General features: G+C 52.0%; 1 protein-coding gene across 1 annotated transcript in view; it reads left to right on the forward strand.

Annotated features, from left to right (window-relative positions):
* Positions 1-2,709: 2,709 nt before the first annotated feature.
* LOC142086004 (tripartite motif-containing protein 54-like) overlaps positions 2,710-18,501 on the forward strand; it is a 40,150-nt gene continuing 24,358 nt past the window's right edge. Inside the window, exons 1-4 of the mRNA XM_075158470.1 lie at positions 2,710-3,565; positions 4,629-4,787; positions 6,470-6,631; positions 7,921-8,640. Coding sequence (XP_075014571.1) covers positions 3,392-3,565; positions 4,629-4,787; positions 6,470-6,631; positions 7,921-8,295 — 870 coding nt within the window. The 5' untranslated portion in view covers positions 2,710-3,391 and the 3' untranslated portion in view covers positions 8,296-8,640. The remainder of the gene's footprint in view (positions 3,566-4,628; positions 4,788-6,469; positions 6,632-7,920; positions 8,641-18,501) is intronic.

Here is an 18,501-nt window from a genome sequence, read left to right on the forward strand (position 1 = left end):
ACATAGGGCCCCTTGCGGCTTTCTTACCGGGAGAGCTGTCGCACACAGAGGAAGCCCTCGCTAAAGCGCTGGAGGGAAAACCCACCATCCACGCTTCTCGGGGAGAAGAGCCCGCTGGCCCGTGAAAGGCTGCACCACATACCTGCTCCCCGCACTCGCCACGGAGCGGCCCCGGCAGCCCTGGCATGCAGGGCCACCAGGAGGAGGAGGACAAGGAGGAAGCGGCGGACGGGGGCCATGGTCCCCTGCGTTCGCACCACGCTGCTGCTGCTGCTGCTGCTGCTGCTGCTGCTGCTGCTGCTGCTGCTGCTGCTGCAGTCGGGGCTGGGGGCTGAGCGGTCGGTGCTTATGGCTGGTGCGGCACCATGGGGCTCTGTGACCTCACAGCCCCACTTGTGACTTCACGGCCGGGCCGTGGCTGCGTGGGGATGGCTCTCGGGGTGCTCGTGGAGAGCCGCTGGAGCACAGCCGGGGGGCTGCCCTCCCGGGGAGGGGAGCACGTCCCGTCGGGCAGCTCCGTCCAAGGGCTGGGACACAGTCCCACACGGGGCTGAGCCCACAGCTCTGCCCTGTTTCTGGGCACTGTCACAGGGCAGCGAGGGGCTCACAGTGCCCCAGACCAACAGGAAACCACAGCCAAGGGATTTCTGAGATCCTCGGGTCTGTTAGCAACAACTCGTGAGGCTGAAGAGTGATTTCAGTCTCGAGACAAGTGTAAGACGCCCTCCTGTAGGCAGCTCCCAGGCTGGAGCCCAGTTTGGCGCCTTGGGGGACCGCAGGGCTAACGAGTCTCTTTCGTTTTACGGGAAGGATGAAGCCTTTACTTTTCAATTTCTTCTTCATGTGAAATTTAAGGGAATACTTTGTGTCAGGGACCTCAAAGAGCAAAGTCAATCAATAAAGCAGAAAAAATATTGTCCTAAATTATTTGACCTGCAAAAGGAAACCTCGAGAAGGCACATGGTGGGTATACGCTGCCTGACCAACGTAGTGGCCTTCTGTGATGGAGTGACTACATCAGTGGACAAGGGAAGAGCTATGGGTGTCATCTATCTGGACTTCTGCAAGGCCTTAGACAGGGTCCCCCACAACCTCCTTCTCTCTAAATTGGAGAGTTACGGATCTGATGAATGTACTGTCCGTTGGGTGAGGAATTGGCTGGATTCAGGAGAGAGGTGAACCAAGATCCAGGGCTCCAGCCATTAAAGCCATCCTTCGGCTGCATTGCCTGGAAAAGGTCTCCGGTCTGTTCCGAGACCTCTTTCATGTTCTTTTGCGCTTCTTCTGTGGTGCTGGTTGTGTTGTGTATGGTGAGGCAGCATTCTCCATTGGTGAGATTTAACATTCTACATACCCCGTGCTCTTTTAACAATAACTTATCTGAAGCTAATGGATTTTGCAGAGTTATCGATTTTTTTGCTGACTTCAGTCATCTTTTGATCAAAGTACTTGGATTATAACTTGGATTATTATGCAGTATCTCAAATACTACAACAGCTAAAGTAATAAGAAAACCACTTTTCGGTACATTATCGCGTTTACGCTCAAGATGAATAAATTGAGGCCAGTTCATGTAAAATGCCTGCACAATGCCCATAGCAAATCACAACCAAAATGAGGATGGAGCCGAGGTGTCCTGTGCCCGCGGCCTAAGCAGCCAGCGATCCTCCTTCAACCCTGGCTGCATGGCAGCCCCGCTGATCACCAAGAAAAGGGCTCTACTGAGAGTAAACAAACTTACTCTGTATCAACAAACTAATTTAGAGTGCAAAAGATTTAAGGGAATGTCTACACAGTAACATGAAACCAAAAAAGCATTCAGTGTTGGCAGTGACACCGGCTGACTGCAATATGTGTTGAACACAAGACCGTACTTCCCACGCAGGGTTTCCACGCACTCCTGGTGATACTCCTGTTTCCACTCGGGCGCATCCCATCTCGGTTACAGAGCCTTCTTCACCTCCTTCCAGCACCTTCCACGCAACACAACTCGCAGGACACAAAGGTTACGGGAAAAGGAGAAGGTCTAGAGATAAGAACAGCGACAGGCTGCTGGTGAAACAACAGGGATTACAAATTATTTTCTAAATGTACCGGTGACTAGAAAACTCTCACTGCGCTACAATCGGACTGAACATTCAAGCAGACACTTTGTCTTCAATTCCTAGCGTAGTACCCCCCATTATTCCTCGTGCTTTCTCTGGGAAAGTCTTGAATCAGAAAGATGGGGGGAAAGTAACTCTCCTAACTACTGGACTGAAGCCTGCTGGCTGCGCTCCTAGTTCCTAGCTAGTTGAGAGAGGTTTGCTAAACATAAGAAAATGTTTGTACGTCTGAGACCTGAATGCCAAATCTTCATTCCCATGGAGTAGGAATATCCCAAGGAAGCAGAGCACAGTACCGACCAGCTGTGCCCCAACCAAAGTTGCAGTCATGTCCACAGATCGCTATGGCTGGGCTGGAGATAACAAAAGATGGAACATAATTGCTATGACAACCAGGTATTAACATCCCAAAAGGGCAACGTCTGATCAGCGTGTGTGTGTGCACATGCGCCCTTATCCACCTGTTTATGATTATGCTTGTCCAGTTACCTTGATTTCTTTCAGTCATCAGTCTATTAACTCTCATATATAATATATACACGATATAGTTAACGGTGGATGAGAAATGTCTTCTGTGGTTTCTATATGCCTGTCTAAAAGCAGCGAGCCAAATGCTACTGTCCTGATAAATACACAAGCCTTACTGACAGCAAGGGGTTATGCCTGTCAGAGGCTTCCAACACCGGACACGGAAGCCTTGAATATATTTCAGTACCCGGCAGAAAGCAGTTACTTGAATGTTCCTCGAACAGACGCCATGTTAGCTTTCGACATCGTTGAGTTATTCCCTTCTCCAAAAAGTGCATTTTAAAGATGTTAATGATAACAAAAGGAATATTGCTAACAAGGCGTAGGCTGACTTTTTGAAGAAGCTTTCAGTACAAGGTAATGAAAATGTGAATTGAAATGAGTGAACAAAAACAAAAGACACAATTCTAATAAAACAATTTACCACCACAAGGAACTTCCCTTGTGTTGAGATGCAAAACTCTTCTAATTAGAGTAGCAGATGCTGGATTGTTTCAACATCTCTGAGCGTTAATCTCCCAAGAGCGTACGTCCATCGAGACCAATTGAACCGAGGTGTTCCAGCAGAAAGGAGAACGTCCTGGTGAGTGGGATCAGAGATGCAGGAGATCTGTCAGCATCTCGGAGAAGGGAACTGCCGCTGCCACGGAGAGGTTATGACAGATTCTGGGGCCGGTTCTAGAAGTCCGGTGGCAGCGGAGAGGGGCTGCTCTGGCAGCTGTCAAGAAAGGGTCTTCCTCATGTGGTGAACCACCACCATGGAAACCTTGAGACAGACACTCTCATGCCCCGTGTGTCTGGAGCTGTTCACGCCCCCCGTCCTGGTCCTGTCCGGCGCACACAACTTCTGTAAGCAGTGCCTGGAGGAGATCCTGCTACAGCAAAACTGTCACCACATCAACGGGTTTTTCCACTGCCCCCTGTGCAGGAAGGTAAGGAGGAGTGATCCTACGTTCCCTGTGGAAGCTGGGCAGATGCCACATCTCGTAGTTAGGAGGCTTTTGTTTTAATTTGAAGGGGCAGGTATGCCCCGTCTCTTCGCTGGAGGACAACAGCTCTCACAAGGAGTACACGCCACGTCGTATTTGTAGTGAACGGAAGAGGTTATTTGCAATCACTCCCATGTTTTTAGTAGTGTGGCATCTGCATTTCTGGTCCCTGAACACACTGCTGCTGCACTGCAACCTGGCCTCACAATCCTTGGATTCCTGGAGGAGGAAAAATGTGCAAGTGCTAAACGCTCTCTTCTTTAAATTAGGTATTTTCTAGGACTCTGACTAAACAAGATATTTGCTTACCATTGTTTCCCATTTGGACAGGTTGCAGGTTTATTACGTAAGTGAATCAGCAGATTTTCTTGACATTTGGAACATACTTATTTTAATATCCATATTTTACAGACTTCTGGAAATGTCAAGTCCACTGTGAAGGCTTTTCCAAGGGATAGATTCTGCCACCAAATGCTAATACGTAGCATTTTAAAACCTTCTCATAGTCTTTATGGAGGCAAAACCTTAATTCAGTGAAAACTGAAGACATCTATATTCCCTGTCTAGCATGCAAGTAAATTTACTGACTTCAGGGAGTAAAAGGTTCAGGACTGGATTCTCGTAATGCCTTCATGACATGCCTCTGAATATTTAAAAAAAAATACACTTTTTACCTGTTACAGAAACTATAAGGTCTCTCTACTTGATTTGCTAAATTCTGATTTCAGACTAAACAATGCAATTCCCGTTTGTTTAGAATAAACTTCCTACACTCAGAGGCAAAGTATGGGCGAGTGATGCTCACGAGCCTTCAAGTTACAAAATACACGTTTGAGTGAACTGGCTGCCTAGGTACTTCTGCACTATTTCACCACGGTTCAAATCTTATCAATGTAAATATCAACTAAATAAAAATGACATATTTTTTCTACATTACACCGCATTATCAGAGAAACAAAGCGTTCCTGTACCACTCAAACTATTTTACTATTTTTTTCCTTTGTAGGTCATTTATTTGAGGGGCAGAGGAATTGTCGGCCTGCTACGAAATAGTTTAGTTGAAAGTATACTGGAGAAATTTAAATATGAGCTTGAAAAAATGTGTACTCAGGAGAAAAGACAGTTGACCCAAATCTGTGAAGAACATGGAGAAAACATGAATTTGGTATGAATTTTTATCTATCCCTTTTCATTTTAGTAATCTGCACACTTTCTATCCTGTAAGTGCTAAGTCCCTGCTAAGTCCAAAATGTATTTTTTGGAAATCCTAGTGGATGATCAATACTTCACAAAGTCCTTACATATAGCAAAGTTCTTATAATAACAAATTATATAATATTAAGATACAGAAATTTATTCCAAAATTAAAATAAAAATGAGATAATACTGAATATTGGTAAGGATTTCTTACCCAGAATACTTTTGTCCATCCCACTAATAGGGGATTTTCTGCAGCCACTAGCAAGCAGCTTCATAAACTTCAAAAGAACTGTAACCTTTTTAAAAGTCATGCTCAGCCTTTTAGACTAACGGCAGAACTAAAACTATCCTTACTGAACCTGACCAAGTGGTGTAAGATAAGTATCTTCTTTGCCTTTTCTAAGTACTGTGCTAAAACGACTAAAAAGGACCAGTGTCCCTCCCTTATTCATACTGAATACCCCATTTCCCAAGAATCCACTGATGAAGCTAGCTGCAAAAGGCACAGAAGCACGGCTAGAGGTAAGCACATGAGTAGTCCCACTGAAACCAATCCTCTGAGAGGTCCAAGCTCCCATTCCTCAAGGAGTTCAATCATTCTACTGCCATTCCTACACCAGCACTTACTAGAGAAAGTGACACCGTAAATAATCATAAATAGCTCAAAGACACAAAAAACCCCTTCGTTCGTTCTATGGACGGGAAGACCCAGTGCCACAGATGGTGACTAGTCATCACTTTTTAGACACATTGTGGATGCATATTGCCCATTTGTCTTTGAAAACTGCATCTCCTCTTTGAATTGTCCCACTGGCTCCCCATTTCACTGCACCTCACTCAAGCCCCTCATTCACACCCTCCGAATTTTTTGTAGGCAAAACTACGTCTGCCTTCTGGTCTGCTCTTCAGTCTTACAATGCCATTTCAGTATCTCCTCCTGTTCCACTAGTGAAGCCATTGCTCATTGCGTCCCACGCAGATGCGTGCCTTCATCATTCAGGCACGAAAAGCATCTCCTGAACTAAGCCGTAAATCAGAGTTCTCTCCATTCTGTAAATCATCTCGGTTTGTGTGTGCTAGTGTATGCGTGTGTGACCGTTCTAACATGGAAACAAAATTACAAATATCGGAAAAAAGATGTATTTATCCTTCCTGCAGATATCACTTACCTCCATCATTCATAAGTGTTCTGGGTAAGGACCGTATCTTCACCTGCAGTTGTGCATCAGTTTCCACTCTCCCCCATCACCAGTGGGGTATCTAGCACTACGTATCACCAAGATGCAAAATACATAATCCTGTGTGTGCTGTAAGGTCCAATAACATGGTTTATTGAATGTCAAACTTCCCTATACCATCTGATGTCAAAATTCACATGACATACAGGAAAGGGAGTCCACTTCTTTTTTTCTCAGCAGCTAAAAGGCACGTGGTTTGGCAAAATTTGTGTCATGTACTGCAAATGCCAACAGAACAAACACAGCATAAGAGCAATTTTGGTTTGGAAGACACACACTGCAGCTTCCCCAGCAATACTCAGTTTTGGCACTTCTAACGGTGTCTAACAACAGACAGACCAACAAATTACTTGGATTATTTTGCTTATACATAGATACTAACTCTCCTTGTGTATTTTTTCTCCCTCAGGTGTGTCTGACTGACGATGAGCCAATATGTGCAATCTGTAAACTCTTTGGAAAACAGGAGGACCACAATGTTGCAAAAATACCAGAAGCTTACAATGCAAGGAAAAAAGCATTTATAAAAAAATTACACTTAGTTCATAAGAAATCTGAAGAAGCTAGGAAGGTACAAGTGACTCATTTGAGATGATACTAACAAATCACATGAACCCTGGATGTTTGATAGAAGATTAGCGAGCTGCATTTTGATTCCAATAGTAGGCAGTCAATTTGTAGATTTTCAAGAGGGCCTTAGGAAGATAAAATGGCTTAGCAGGAAGAGAATATGAACGTATTTTAATCCTTACTTAGATTGTATTGTAGCCCTGGCCAAACTGGCTCTTTGTCTTTTGTTCACCAAGGTATAACGTGAGTTTTGAATACCAAAGCTTTTCTCACATCTTCAAAATTTGTTAATGTTCATTAAGTAGATGAAGAAACATACTAAGATATGTTACTGGATGTGGGCTTGCAGATTTTAACTGCTGTTCTCTGCAAAGAACGTGCAGCACGTGCAATCTGCCATCCCAAATACTTGTCGTAACACGTGTACAGAGCACAAGTATGCCTGTAGAATACCTTACGACCAATGTCTTTACTAGGTAAGTGGGCTTGCAAGGGGGCACTTAAGAGCTGGTGGAAAAAGCTGGCACCTCACTACTCTTTTATCTCCATCCAGAGGTTTCTTGTGTTCGAATAGTTCCTGAGTCTCAAAGTAGACATGCAGAGATCACCCGGAGACGCTCATGTCCTGGTCAGTGCAGTTAACACTCTGCTGCGCTCCCGCCTCGCTGATCCGCGAGGATCCCATTTTCCCAGAAGTGCTGCTGTCTCTCATGTGACTCCGCTGACGCACTAACCTTGGCAAAGCTGCAGCCGAGCTTTACTCCCAGCTCCCCCAGTGAAAGGGTTACGGAACTACCAGTAGCCTTTTCATTCTCAGTACAGGAAGAGCAGATAGGCTATATCTCGCCTGAAAAAACCGTGCAAACCCACACAATTTATACAGTTTCTCTCAGTGAGCTGACTGCTAGTCCCCTCCTCTGCTCGCCTTGGTGCTACCTCCACAAAGGCTTGAGCACAGTGCACGGTTGCCAAAGCTTCCTAAAGAAAACAAACCACATTCCCCAGAAAAGACGTTTTAAGAGATCCATTTTGCAAAGCACCCTGCAGTTCAGGTAGCTTGCTAACCCAGAGACAAAATAGCAAAACGTTTCAAAATGCATTTACGATTATTTCTATTTTCAATTGGCTTCAAGCACTAACGGCTGCCAAAATTGTAAAGAGTAAGAGCCTATAATGTATATCTACATATCATACTTTTTGAAAGTTAAAAGTGCATTTACGTATTCTGAACACTACTGGAGACGTGGTTATGATGCAGTACATAACTTTTCATTAATTTATTTCACACAGGAAACTGAAAAGCTGATCAATGAGCTAACAGCTGGTGCTACAGACACCAAGGTAATGATTGACGCAGTTGGAACGGGTTTGCTGAAGGACATATGCTACCGAATGGCTGAACTGCAAGCCAAGCTACACCATGACTACTCGACAAAACTGGAGAAACTGCAGGTAATTGCAAACGAGGCCGAAGCTTCGGGACAGCTTTATCAGCAAATGGAAACCCTCCTGGAACAGCACGAAAATTCTGTACAATTTCTACAGGAGGACAAAAAATTCAAGGAAAAGATAGAAAAAGTGCTAGAAGGAAAAGCCTCGTATCAGGACCCACCAAAGCATAAAATTTCCATCAACAGTATTCTGAAGAGCTCATCAGAGAATTAGTATCAAGGATTATCTCCCTACTGCATGCGAGGAGATGCTTTCAAGTACCATTGACATACCGAGACACGTCAATCAGAATGTCCTGCCTTTGCTTTTTCAGATGAGAGTCCTGATCAGCACTTCTGCAAAGAAGTACTGCAACAATTTGAGAAGTCAAATGACATCAAGCAAGATAATTTTGAAAATGCAGCCCCGCCCCTCACTGCAGCAATAATGCGAACACTAGCATTAGTGAAAATTTACGGATTTGCTGACAGCTTCTGTAAGCAGTGCCTGGAGGAGATCCTGCTACAGCAAAACTGTCACCACATCAACGGGTTTTTCCACTGCCCCCTGTGCAGGAAGGTAAGGAGGAGTGATCCTACGTTCCCTGTGGAAACTGGGCAGATGCCACATCTCGTAGTTAGGAGGCTTTTGTTTTAATTTGAAGGGGCAGGTATGCCCCGTCTCTTCGCTGGAGGACAACAGCTCTCACAAGGAGTAACACGCCACGTCGTATTTGTAGTGAACGGAACACAGCTGGACTCTTAGGAGTGCTTCAGCCAGCCTTTCAACAGGCTGTTCAAGCAGTGGGGTGGCCACCACTTTGCTACTCCCAAGGCAGTAAAAGCCTCGCTCAGGGAGCCTCTTGAGAGGAGGCTCAGCACCCAGATGGGGAGATACTTTGCAGCACCTCAGTTGGTGATGGCCCATCAGTTAGGGCCCATCAAGGGCCCATTAATTAGCGAGGACCTTTGTTTGGCCTCCAGTACATTTGCTTGTCAGGCTTGTGACCCTGGAGATGCTCCTGGTGGCTTCCCTCTTTTCCTGGGTATCCCATGTGAGGAGGTCCATGGCCAGAGGATCCCGCTGCAGTAAACGTTCCCTCACCAGTCCGTGCGACGGGCCAGGTCGGGCTCCCGTCACTGCCGCCCGCACCGTGTGTCCGTCAGGTTGGTGTCGCTGCCTGTTGCTGGCCATGGCCGTGGGCACCCCCGGCTGCGCCCGGGTGCGGAGCTGAGCCAGCGCTGGTGCCCCTCGGGGTGTGCTGTAGGTACCACCCGGACGCTTGTGCCACAGCTCTGTCCCTCTTTATTTGGAGAAACGGCTGACCCCGAAGCTCTCGGTGGGGGTTCTGTCGGCGCACCCCCAACACCTACCCCAGCGGGGCCACCTCCAGCCCTTGCCGGAGGGCCTGGCCAGCAGTCTTGGGGGGCGCGGGGCCGTTTTGGTTGGGGCTGTGCCTGGGGGGGACTGGGCTGGTGCCAGCACTGCAGGGCAGGTGGGGGCAGGCTGGGGGGTGGCGGGGGCTGATTTGGCTGGGCCTGGGGGCGACTGGACTGGTTCCAGTGCTGCAGGGCGGCCGGGGACGGGCTCGGAGCGTGCAGGGGCCGTGGGGAGGGTGGGCGCGCCGGTTTTTTCAGATGGGAACGGCAGCTCCTGGCGTTGGGTGCCGCTCTCAGGGGTGCCGGGGCGGCTGGTCCGGCTGTCCGGGCGCGAGGGGTAGCCGCCGGTTTCCCGCTGGGCTCCCTCGGCTGCAGAGAGGCACCTGTGGAGAGAGGAGGCTGCTGAGGCCCTCGGCTGCAGGTGGGGGACAGGGACTCTCCTCCCAGCACGGCCCGGCGCTGGCAAGGCTCACCACCACGGGCTGAGCTGCTGGCACACCGTGGCCAGGGGCACCCTGCACCCCCTGGCAGCGCCGAGCAGGGGGACTCCTGCGGGCAGGCTCACTGCTCAGGAGCGGGCGCTAGTGCGCGTCTGGCTTTCCGGGCAACCTCATTCCCCGCTCTTCCTCGTCCTGACCTGGCTTTGCCTGTGCCCGTCACTTGTCCAGGCAGGGTCAACGCTGGCTCCAGTCAGAGCGGGCTCCCGAGAAGCAGGCCCAGGAATTAAGAGGCCAATCAAAGCATCTGACAGCAGCAGAAACCTCAGCAGAGTTTTCTGGCCAGCCACTAACTCGCCACTCCACAGCAGCCTGACTAGAAATGCTTCGTGGCTACGAGCAGCCATCGAAGGAAGCAGTGGGGGGGCAATCAAAGACTCACTGTTTTGTATTCCTCCACCGATGGATGACGACACAGCACGACAGTATCGTAAGTGGCAGGGAAATCACGGCTGCTTCTGTGCCTATCACCCAGCTCTTTCGCTCATCTTGGGGACCAAAACCACTTGCGGGCCACTGGGGATCGTAGTCCCTTGTGGTTGTCTCGCCAACTGGAGGAGCAATTGCATCTGGAGGAGCAATTCGGGACGTTAGTCCGTCCTGTGCACCTCTGGTAAGCTTGCAGCACGTCTGACATGGCCAGGAAGTTCTCTGTTTCCCCGCAGCGCTGGTGCCTGCAGGCACGCTCCCACCCTTTGGGACAGCTTGTCCCACCGAACAAAAGTCAGGCAGCCAGAAGGGGAGCACGGCGGGGAGCGCAGCTGCTGGACCTGTCGCTCCCTCGAGGGACATGGACAAAAACCACCCCTGCGGCAGGGAGTGCCACCCCCAACTCTCCCTCCCCCCCGGCCAGCTCCCACACCCCGAGGGGACGGAGTGGGGCCCTCTCAGGAGACACCTGAGCCTTGCTCTCCCCTTCTGCCTTTTCTGCAGCACGGGCACCGCTTGCAGGTGCTCCCAGGTTTCGGGACGTGTCTCCCACTTAGGGACCCCAGCAAGACTGCTCAGTACCTGCGCCCGCTCGAAAAAAATCATGCATGTTGCCGTGGTCTTCTCCGGACTTTGACATCGCTGCCAAAAGGAGAGAGGACAGGAGAAGCCTCAGCACGGCTCAGGCACAGAGGATGCAGGAGGACGGGGAGGTTCCCTCTAAGCCCCTGCTGGATCGGGGAGTCAGGGCATGGCTCTGGACCTCAGCTGACGGGAGGGATCCCGCTCTGTGCTGCTCTTGTGCCTTGGGCCTCGAGGGACTCAGGGCGAGCTCTGGGATGCAGCTACAGCGGGAGGTGCATTCGTGCCAGAGTCGCATTTCCCCTCATCTGCGGAACGTGGTCCAGATGCCTCGAACCCAAAACACTTTCAGCTTTGGCTGCTGACACGACATGCAAGAGCGGGCACTGGGGGAAGAGCCTGCTGACACACACTGATCCTGCTGGGTGACACCGCCTGACCACGGGACAGCACTTACCTGCCGTGCCGGTGGCTTGCATCGCCTCCGTTTCTTCGGCAGAGACTGGCAGTGAGCCACTGCTTCCTTCCGGAAACGCCTCTGTCTGCACAGCCTCTTGGTCCATCTCTTGAGAAAGCAAGCGGGACAGTTGGATCAGATCGAACCGTTCCCCATCAGGGAGACGGCATCTTCAGGAGGCAATACTTCCCAAAGACTTGGTAAGGTTTAGAAAAAACGCCTGGGCTTTTGGGGCTGCGCCTGGTCACCACTCCAAACAACAGCCTCGCCTGACCTGCTGGGAGACCAGGAAACTGCACGCGACCTTCTGGTTTGCAATGCACGCAGTGCATTTTTGGCCAACTGCAAGGTGATGCTAAATGCCTCCCCTCAAAGAGGAGGGGAAGAAGCTGCAGCCAGGCCAGCCGGGGAAACAGCCCTGCTGAGAAGGGCTCCTCCGCAAGGCCCTCGTGCCCTTCCCTGTAAGCACCAGCAACAGTCACATTCGTCCCATCCCAGCTCTCGGTCTGCAGACGGGAAATCGAGCACAAGCCAAAAAGCCTGCCGAATCAGCATCTCCGCCCGCCTGCCAGCACTAGGAGAGGGCAGCCAGCGCTGCCTGGGACCTCGCTCCCGCCTGGAACTGGCCCAGTGGGCAAGCAGTGCTGCGCGTGAGGTGAACACAAGTTCAGCACACGCCAGGCCCTCAAATCTGCCTACCGACGTCTGCACAAACCAGCTCTGAGCCGTACTGGTGAAACTGGGCGGCAGCTGCCCCTGGCACTCGGCGTGAACCACAACTGGCAGCGGAGGCCCTGCACCGTCTCTGTGGCTCGCCAGTGCCTGCAAGGCACGAACCCCAGCGTCGCTGCTGCGAGGCTCTGATCGATCCCTTCCCGCTGCGCAGGCTACAGTGTGTCCAGACGTGGATCTAAAACCTGCGGTTGCCGAGTCTCACGGCTAAGGCAGAGTGAAATATACCCACCGTGTCCTCTCTCCAGTTCCTCCAGTATTTGCCTTAGGACTTCAGATGGCTCCGGGGACTTTTTTCCTCCTTCAGCGTGGTACTGTGCTCTTGGAGGACCTTAACAGAAAGTGTTTGGCTCAATTTCACATGAATAAAATACGGAAAACCAGTGCACAGCCTGTGAGGTCAGTAAAGACAGACTACTCACCCCTGCGACGCCAGCCGGGCTGTAACGCAGGATCCGGCTGAGGAGCTGGAAGAGTCCTCCTGACGGGCCCATCTGTAACTAAACACCAGAGAAGCTTCTGTCACCTATTGTGATCCACATCGGCAGAACTGAATCGCAGAAGCGGTACGGGCATCACGCAAGGAGCGGGCACACACGCAGAGGCGCCCGGCTGGCAGCTCTCAAAGGGAGGAAAAAGCCAGGACGTACCCACGCCATCTCCTGGAGGCTCGGCCCTGGAACCCATCTGGGAAGCTGGACCACCTTCGCCTGCAGGCACGTCTGCAAAGAAGCGCAGGACGGAACAGCTCCCGTGACATGGCTCAGGATACTTCTTCAGCTCGGAGTGGCAGTGAGTGCAATCCAAAGACGGGATTACGCCACGGCACTCGTCTCTCCCTTCCGCCCAGGAGCATGGTGCAAAGAGTTACCGCCTGCCTGCAGTGGCACCATGCTGGGACGAAACGAAGCATGCGCGGAGCTGCCAGGAGAAAGGACTCCCCGGAGCTCACACCAGCTCTAAACTCAACCCCAACGAGCCCGCTGGCTTGGCAGCCAGCACCGGGAGCAGCTCAGGCTCCGAGGGGCCGGCAAAGACAGCTTCGCAAGGCAAAGCGCCCCGAGGCACGTCACTGAGCCCGACCTGTTCCCTCTCTGCTCTTCTCCATATCTGCGCATCGGCCACAGAAGGAGCAACTTGTGTTTCACACGGAAAGAAGGTTAAAAGGTAAATGCTTCTTCCTCCCACTGACTTACCTGCGGGATTGCTCTCAGGCTCGAGGACAGGAACAGGCCAAGAAGTCGGGAAGCCATCAACCGTGAGAGGATCTTAAGGAAAATTGCACGTGAATAAGCTCTTGCCAATGTCATGTCGATTGTTTCTTCTTCATTTTAAATCTTTTTTGTTTCAAGAAAAAGGACATTGAGAACTTACCTCCAGGATGCCCCAAGGGCTCCAAACCAGCATCCAGCCAAGAAGCTGGATAACCATCTCCACCACCCTCACCTAGAAGCAAGCACAGATGGGAAACGTTTCCATTGCGTGTTGGGACCCACTTCTGCCTTAGTGACCTGCAGGCACTGGAATGGGTCAGGTAACAACGTGGGAGCCAGAGGTAGGTGGAGATTGCCAAAGCTGCAGAGGGGCCCGGTGACCCCTTGGCTGGCTCCTTGCAGCTCTCCAAACTCCTTCCAGGCCATGTGCAACAGCCCTCGAGGAGCGGATGGACCAACATAGGGCCCCTTGCGGCTTTCTTACCGGGAGAGCTGTCGCACACAGAGGAAGCCCTCGCTAAAGCGCTGGAGGGAAAACCCACCATCCACGCTTCTTGGGGAGAAGAGCCCGCTGGCCCGTGAAAGGCTGCACCACATACCTGCTCCCCGCGCTCGCCACGGAGCGGCCCCAGCAGCCCTGGCATGCAGGGCCACCAGGAGGAGGAGGACGAGGAGGAAGCGGCGGACGGGGGCCATGGTCCCCTGCGTTCGCACCACGCTGCTACTGCTGCTGCTGCTGCTGCTGCTGCTGCTGCTGCTGCGGCTGCCGCTGTCGCTGCCGCCGCTGCCGCTGCCACCGCTGCCGCCGCCGCTGCTGCTGCTGCTGCTGCTGCTGCTGCTGCTGCAGTCGGGGCCGGGGGCTGAGCGGTCGGTGCTTATGGCCGGTTCGGCACCACGGGGCTCTGTGACCTCACAGCCCCACTTGTGACCTCACGGCCGGGCCGCGGATGTGAGGGGACGGCTCACGGGGTGCTCGTGGAGAGCCGCTGGAGCACAGCCGGGGGGCTGCCCTCCCGGGGAGGGGAGCACGTCCCGTCGGGCAGCTCCGTCCAAGGGCTGGGACACAGTCCCACACGGGGCTGAGCCCACAGCTCTGCCCTGTTTCTGGGCACTGTCACAGGGCAGCGAGGGGCTCACAGTGCCCCAGACCAACAGGAAACCACAGCCAAGGGATTTCTGAGATCCTCGGGTCTGTTAGCAACAACTCGTGAGGCTGAAGAGTGATTTCAGTCTCGAGACAAGTGCAAGATCCCCTCCTGTAGGCAGCTTCCAGGCTGGAGCCCAGTTTGGCGCCTTGGGGGACCGCAGGGCTAACGAGTCTCTTTCGTTTTACGGGAAGGATGAAGCCTTTACTTTTCCATTTCTTCTTCATGTGAAATTTAAGGGAATACTTTGTGTCAGGGTCCTCAAAATTAAAGTCAATCAATGAAACAGAAAAATTAAATTATTTGACGTGCAAAAGGAAACCTCGAGAAGGCACACGGTGGGTATACGCTGCCTGACCAACGTAGTGGCCTTCTGTGATGGAGTGACTACATCAGTGAACAAGGGAAGAGCTATGGGTGTCATCTATCTGGACTTCTGCAAGGCCTTAGACAGGGTCCCCCACAACCTCCTTCTCTCTAAATTGGAGAGATATGGATCTGAGGGATGGACTGTCCGGTGGATGAAGAATTGGTTGGATGGACGCATCCAGAGGGCTCAGAGGTCAACGGCTCCATGTCCAGATGGAGATCAGTGACGAGTGGTGTCCCGCAGGGGTCCGTATTGGGACCGGTACTGTTTAATATCTTCGTTGATGACACAGACAGTGGGATCGAGTGCACCCTCAGCCAGTCTGCAGATGACACCAAGCTGAGTGGTGCGGTCAACACGCCTGAGGGACGAGATGGCATCCAGAGGGACCTGGACAAGCTTGAGAAGTGGGCCCATGTGAACCTCATGAGGTTCAACAAGGCCAAGTGCAAGGTCCTGCACCTGGGTCGGGGCAACCCCCAGTATCAGCACAGGCTGGGGGATGAAGGGATTGAGAGCAGCCCTGCCGAGAAGGACTTAGAGTCATGGAGTCATAGAATCATTAAGGTTGGAAAAGACCTCTAAGATCATTGAGTCCAACCGTGTCCTGGTTTCGGCTGGGATAGGGTTAAATTTCTTCCTAGTGCTGTGTTTTGGATTTAGTATGAGAAGAATGTTGATAACACACTGATGTTTTCAGTTGTTGCTAAGTGCCCTCCTAGTCCAAGGACAGCTCCCGTGCCTACTGACTGAGCTAGGTACACAAGATGGGAGGGAACATAATCAGGACAGCCAGCCCAGCTGGCTAATGGGGTATTCCATACCATGTGACGTCATGCTCAGTATATGAACGGTAGGCGTGATCCAGGAAGTACCGATCGCTACTTGGTTATCGGTCAGCGCGGGTGGTGAGCAATTGCATTGTGCATCACTCATTTTGTATATTTTATCATTATCATTATCATTATTATTTTCCCTTCTTTTTTCCCTGTTCTATTAAACTGTCTTTATCTCAACCCACGAGTTTTTCTCACTCTTACCCTTCCGATTCTCTCCCCGTCCCGCTGGGGGTGGGGGGAGTGAGTGAGCGGCTGCGTGGTATTTGGCTGCCTGCCAGGTTAAACCACGACAAACCGTCAACCCAACACCACCATGCCCACTACACCATGTCCCTAAGCGCCTCATCTACACGTCTTTAAATACTTCCAGGGATGGTGACTCAAGCACTGCCCTGGGCAGCCTGTTCCAAGGCCTGACCACTCTTTCAGTAAAGAAATTTCTCCAAATGTCCAGTCTAAACCTCCCTTGGCGCAGCTTGAGGCCGTTTCCTCTCGTCCTATCGCTGTTACTTGGCAGAAGAGACCAACCCCCACCTCGCTACAACCTCCTTTCAGGTCGTTGTAGAGCGCGATGAGGTCTCCCCTCAGCCTCCCCTTCTCCAGACCAAAGAGTCCCAGTTCCCTCAGCCACTCCCCATCAGACTTGTGCTCCAGGCCCTTCACCAGCTTCGTTGCCCTTCTCTGGACACGCTCCAGCACCTCAATGTCCTTCTTGTGGTGAGGGGCCCAGAACTGAACACAGTATTCGAGGTGCGGCCTCACCAGTGCCGAGTACAGGGGCACGATCACCTCCCTGCTCCTGCTGGCCACACTAGTTCTGATACAGGCCAGGATGCCGTTGGCCTTCTTGGCCACCTGGGCACACTGCCGGCTCATGTTCAGCCGGCTGTCAACCAGCACCCCCAGGTCCTTTTCCTCTGGGCAGCTTTCCAGCCACTCTTCCCCAAGCCTGTAGCGTTGCCTGGGGTTGTTGTGGCCGAAGTGCAGGACCCGGCACTTGGCCTTGTTGAAGCTCATACATTGGCCTCAGCCCATCGATCCAGCCTGTCCAGGTCCCTCTGCAGAGCCTTCCTACCCTCCAGCAGATCAACACTCCCGCCCAACTTGGTGTCATCTGCAAACTTACGGAGGGAGCACTTGATCCCCTCGTCCAGATCGTTGATAAAGATATTGAACAGGACCGGCCCCAAAACTGAGCCCTGGGGAACACCGCTCGTGACCGGCCGCCAACTGGATTTAACTGCGTTGACCACAACTCCCTGGGCCCGGCCATCCAGCCAGTTTTTTACCCAGCGAAGAGTGCACCTGTCTAGGCCACGAGCCGCCAGCTTCTCTAGGAGAATGCTGTGGGAGACAGTGTCAAAGGCTTTACTGAAGTCCAGGCAGACCACATCCACAGCCTTTCCCTCCTCCACCAGGCGGGTCACCTGGTCATAGAAGGAGATCAGGTTGGTCAAGCAGGACCTGCCTTCCATGAACCCGTGCTGGCTGGGCCTGATCCCCTGGTTGTCCCCGACATGGCTTGTGAGTGCCCTCAAGATGAACCGCTCCATAATCTTCCCCAGCACTGAGGTCAGACTGAACGGCCTGTAGTTGCCCGGATCCTCCTTCCGGCCCTTCTTGTAGATGGGCGTCACATTGGCAAGCCTCCAGTTGTCCGGGACCTCCCCTGTTAACCAGGACTGCTGGTAAATGATGGAGAGTGGCTTGGCAAGCTGCTCCGCCAGCTCCCTCAGTACCCTCGGGTGGATCCCATCCGGCCCCAGAGACTTGTGTGTGTCAAGGGTGACTTGGGGTACTGGTGGATGAAAAGCTGGACATGAGCCGGCAATGTGCGCTCACAGCCCAGAAGGCCAACCGTATCCTGGGCTGCATCAAAAGCAGCGTGGCCAGCAGGTCGAGGGAGGGGATTCTGCCCCTCCGCTCTGCTCTGGTGAGACCCGCCCTGCAGTGCTGCGTCCAGCTCTGGAGCCCTCAGCACAAGAAAGACACAGACCTGTTGGAGCAGGGCCAGAGGAGGCCACGAAAACGATCAGGGGGATGGAAAACCTCTCCTGTGAAGAAAGGCTGAGAGAGTTGGGGTTGTTCAGCCTGGAGGAGAGAAGGCTCCGGGGAGACCTTATTGCGGCCTTTCAGTACTTCAAGGGGGCTTATAAGAAAGATGGGGACAGACTTTTTAGCAGGGCCTATAGTGACAGGACAAGGGGGAATGGTTTTAAACTAAAAGAGGGTAGATTCAGACTAGATATAAGGAAGAAATTTTTTACAATGAGGTGGTGAAACCCTGGCACAGGTTGCCCAGAGAGGTGGTAGATGCCCCATCCCTGGGAACATTCAAGGTCAGGTTGGACGGGGCTCTGAGCAACCTGATCTAGTTGAAGATGGCCCTGCCCACGGCAGGGGGGTTGGACTACATGGCCTTTAAAGGTCCCTTCCAACCCAAACCGTTCTAAGATTCTATGATCCTGTATTTCCCTCTGCCTTAGCCGTGAGACTCCGGAGGTTTTAGATGCACGTCTGGACGCGCTGTAGCCTGCACAGCAGGAAGGGGTCGATCAGAGCCTCGCTGCAGCGACTCCGGGTTTCACACCTTTTGTCATGGTAATGTTAATGGTTGTAGCTCTATAGCCAGTGGAGCATGAGCAATGGTGGGACCATGTTTAAAACCCTGTGGTAAGCCAGTCAATGTAAATGGCAGTCCCTGCCAGGTGAAAGCAAATCTCTCCCTGTCTGTCCCTGTCATGGGGAGCCTAAAAAACATACCCTTCCCATCTACTGTTGCCATGCACGGCAAGG

The sequence above is a fragment of the Calonectris borealis genome, chromosome 10 (assembly GCF_964195595.1).
Source record: "Calonectris borealis chromosome 10, bCalBor7.hap1.2, whole genome shotgun sequence".
In the NCBI taxonomy this organism is placed as follows: Eukaryota; Metazoa; Chordata; class Aves; order Procellariiformes; family Procellariidae; genus Calonectris; species Calonectris borealis.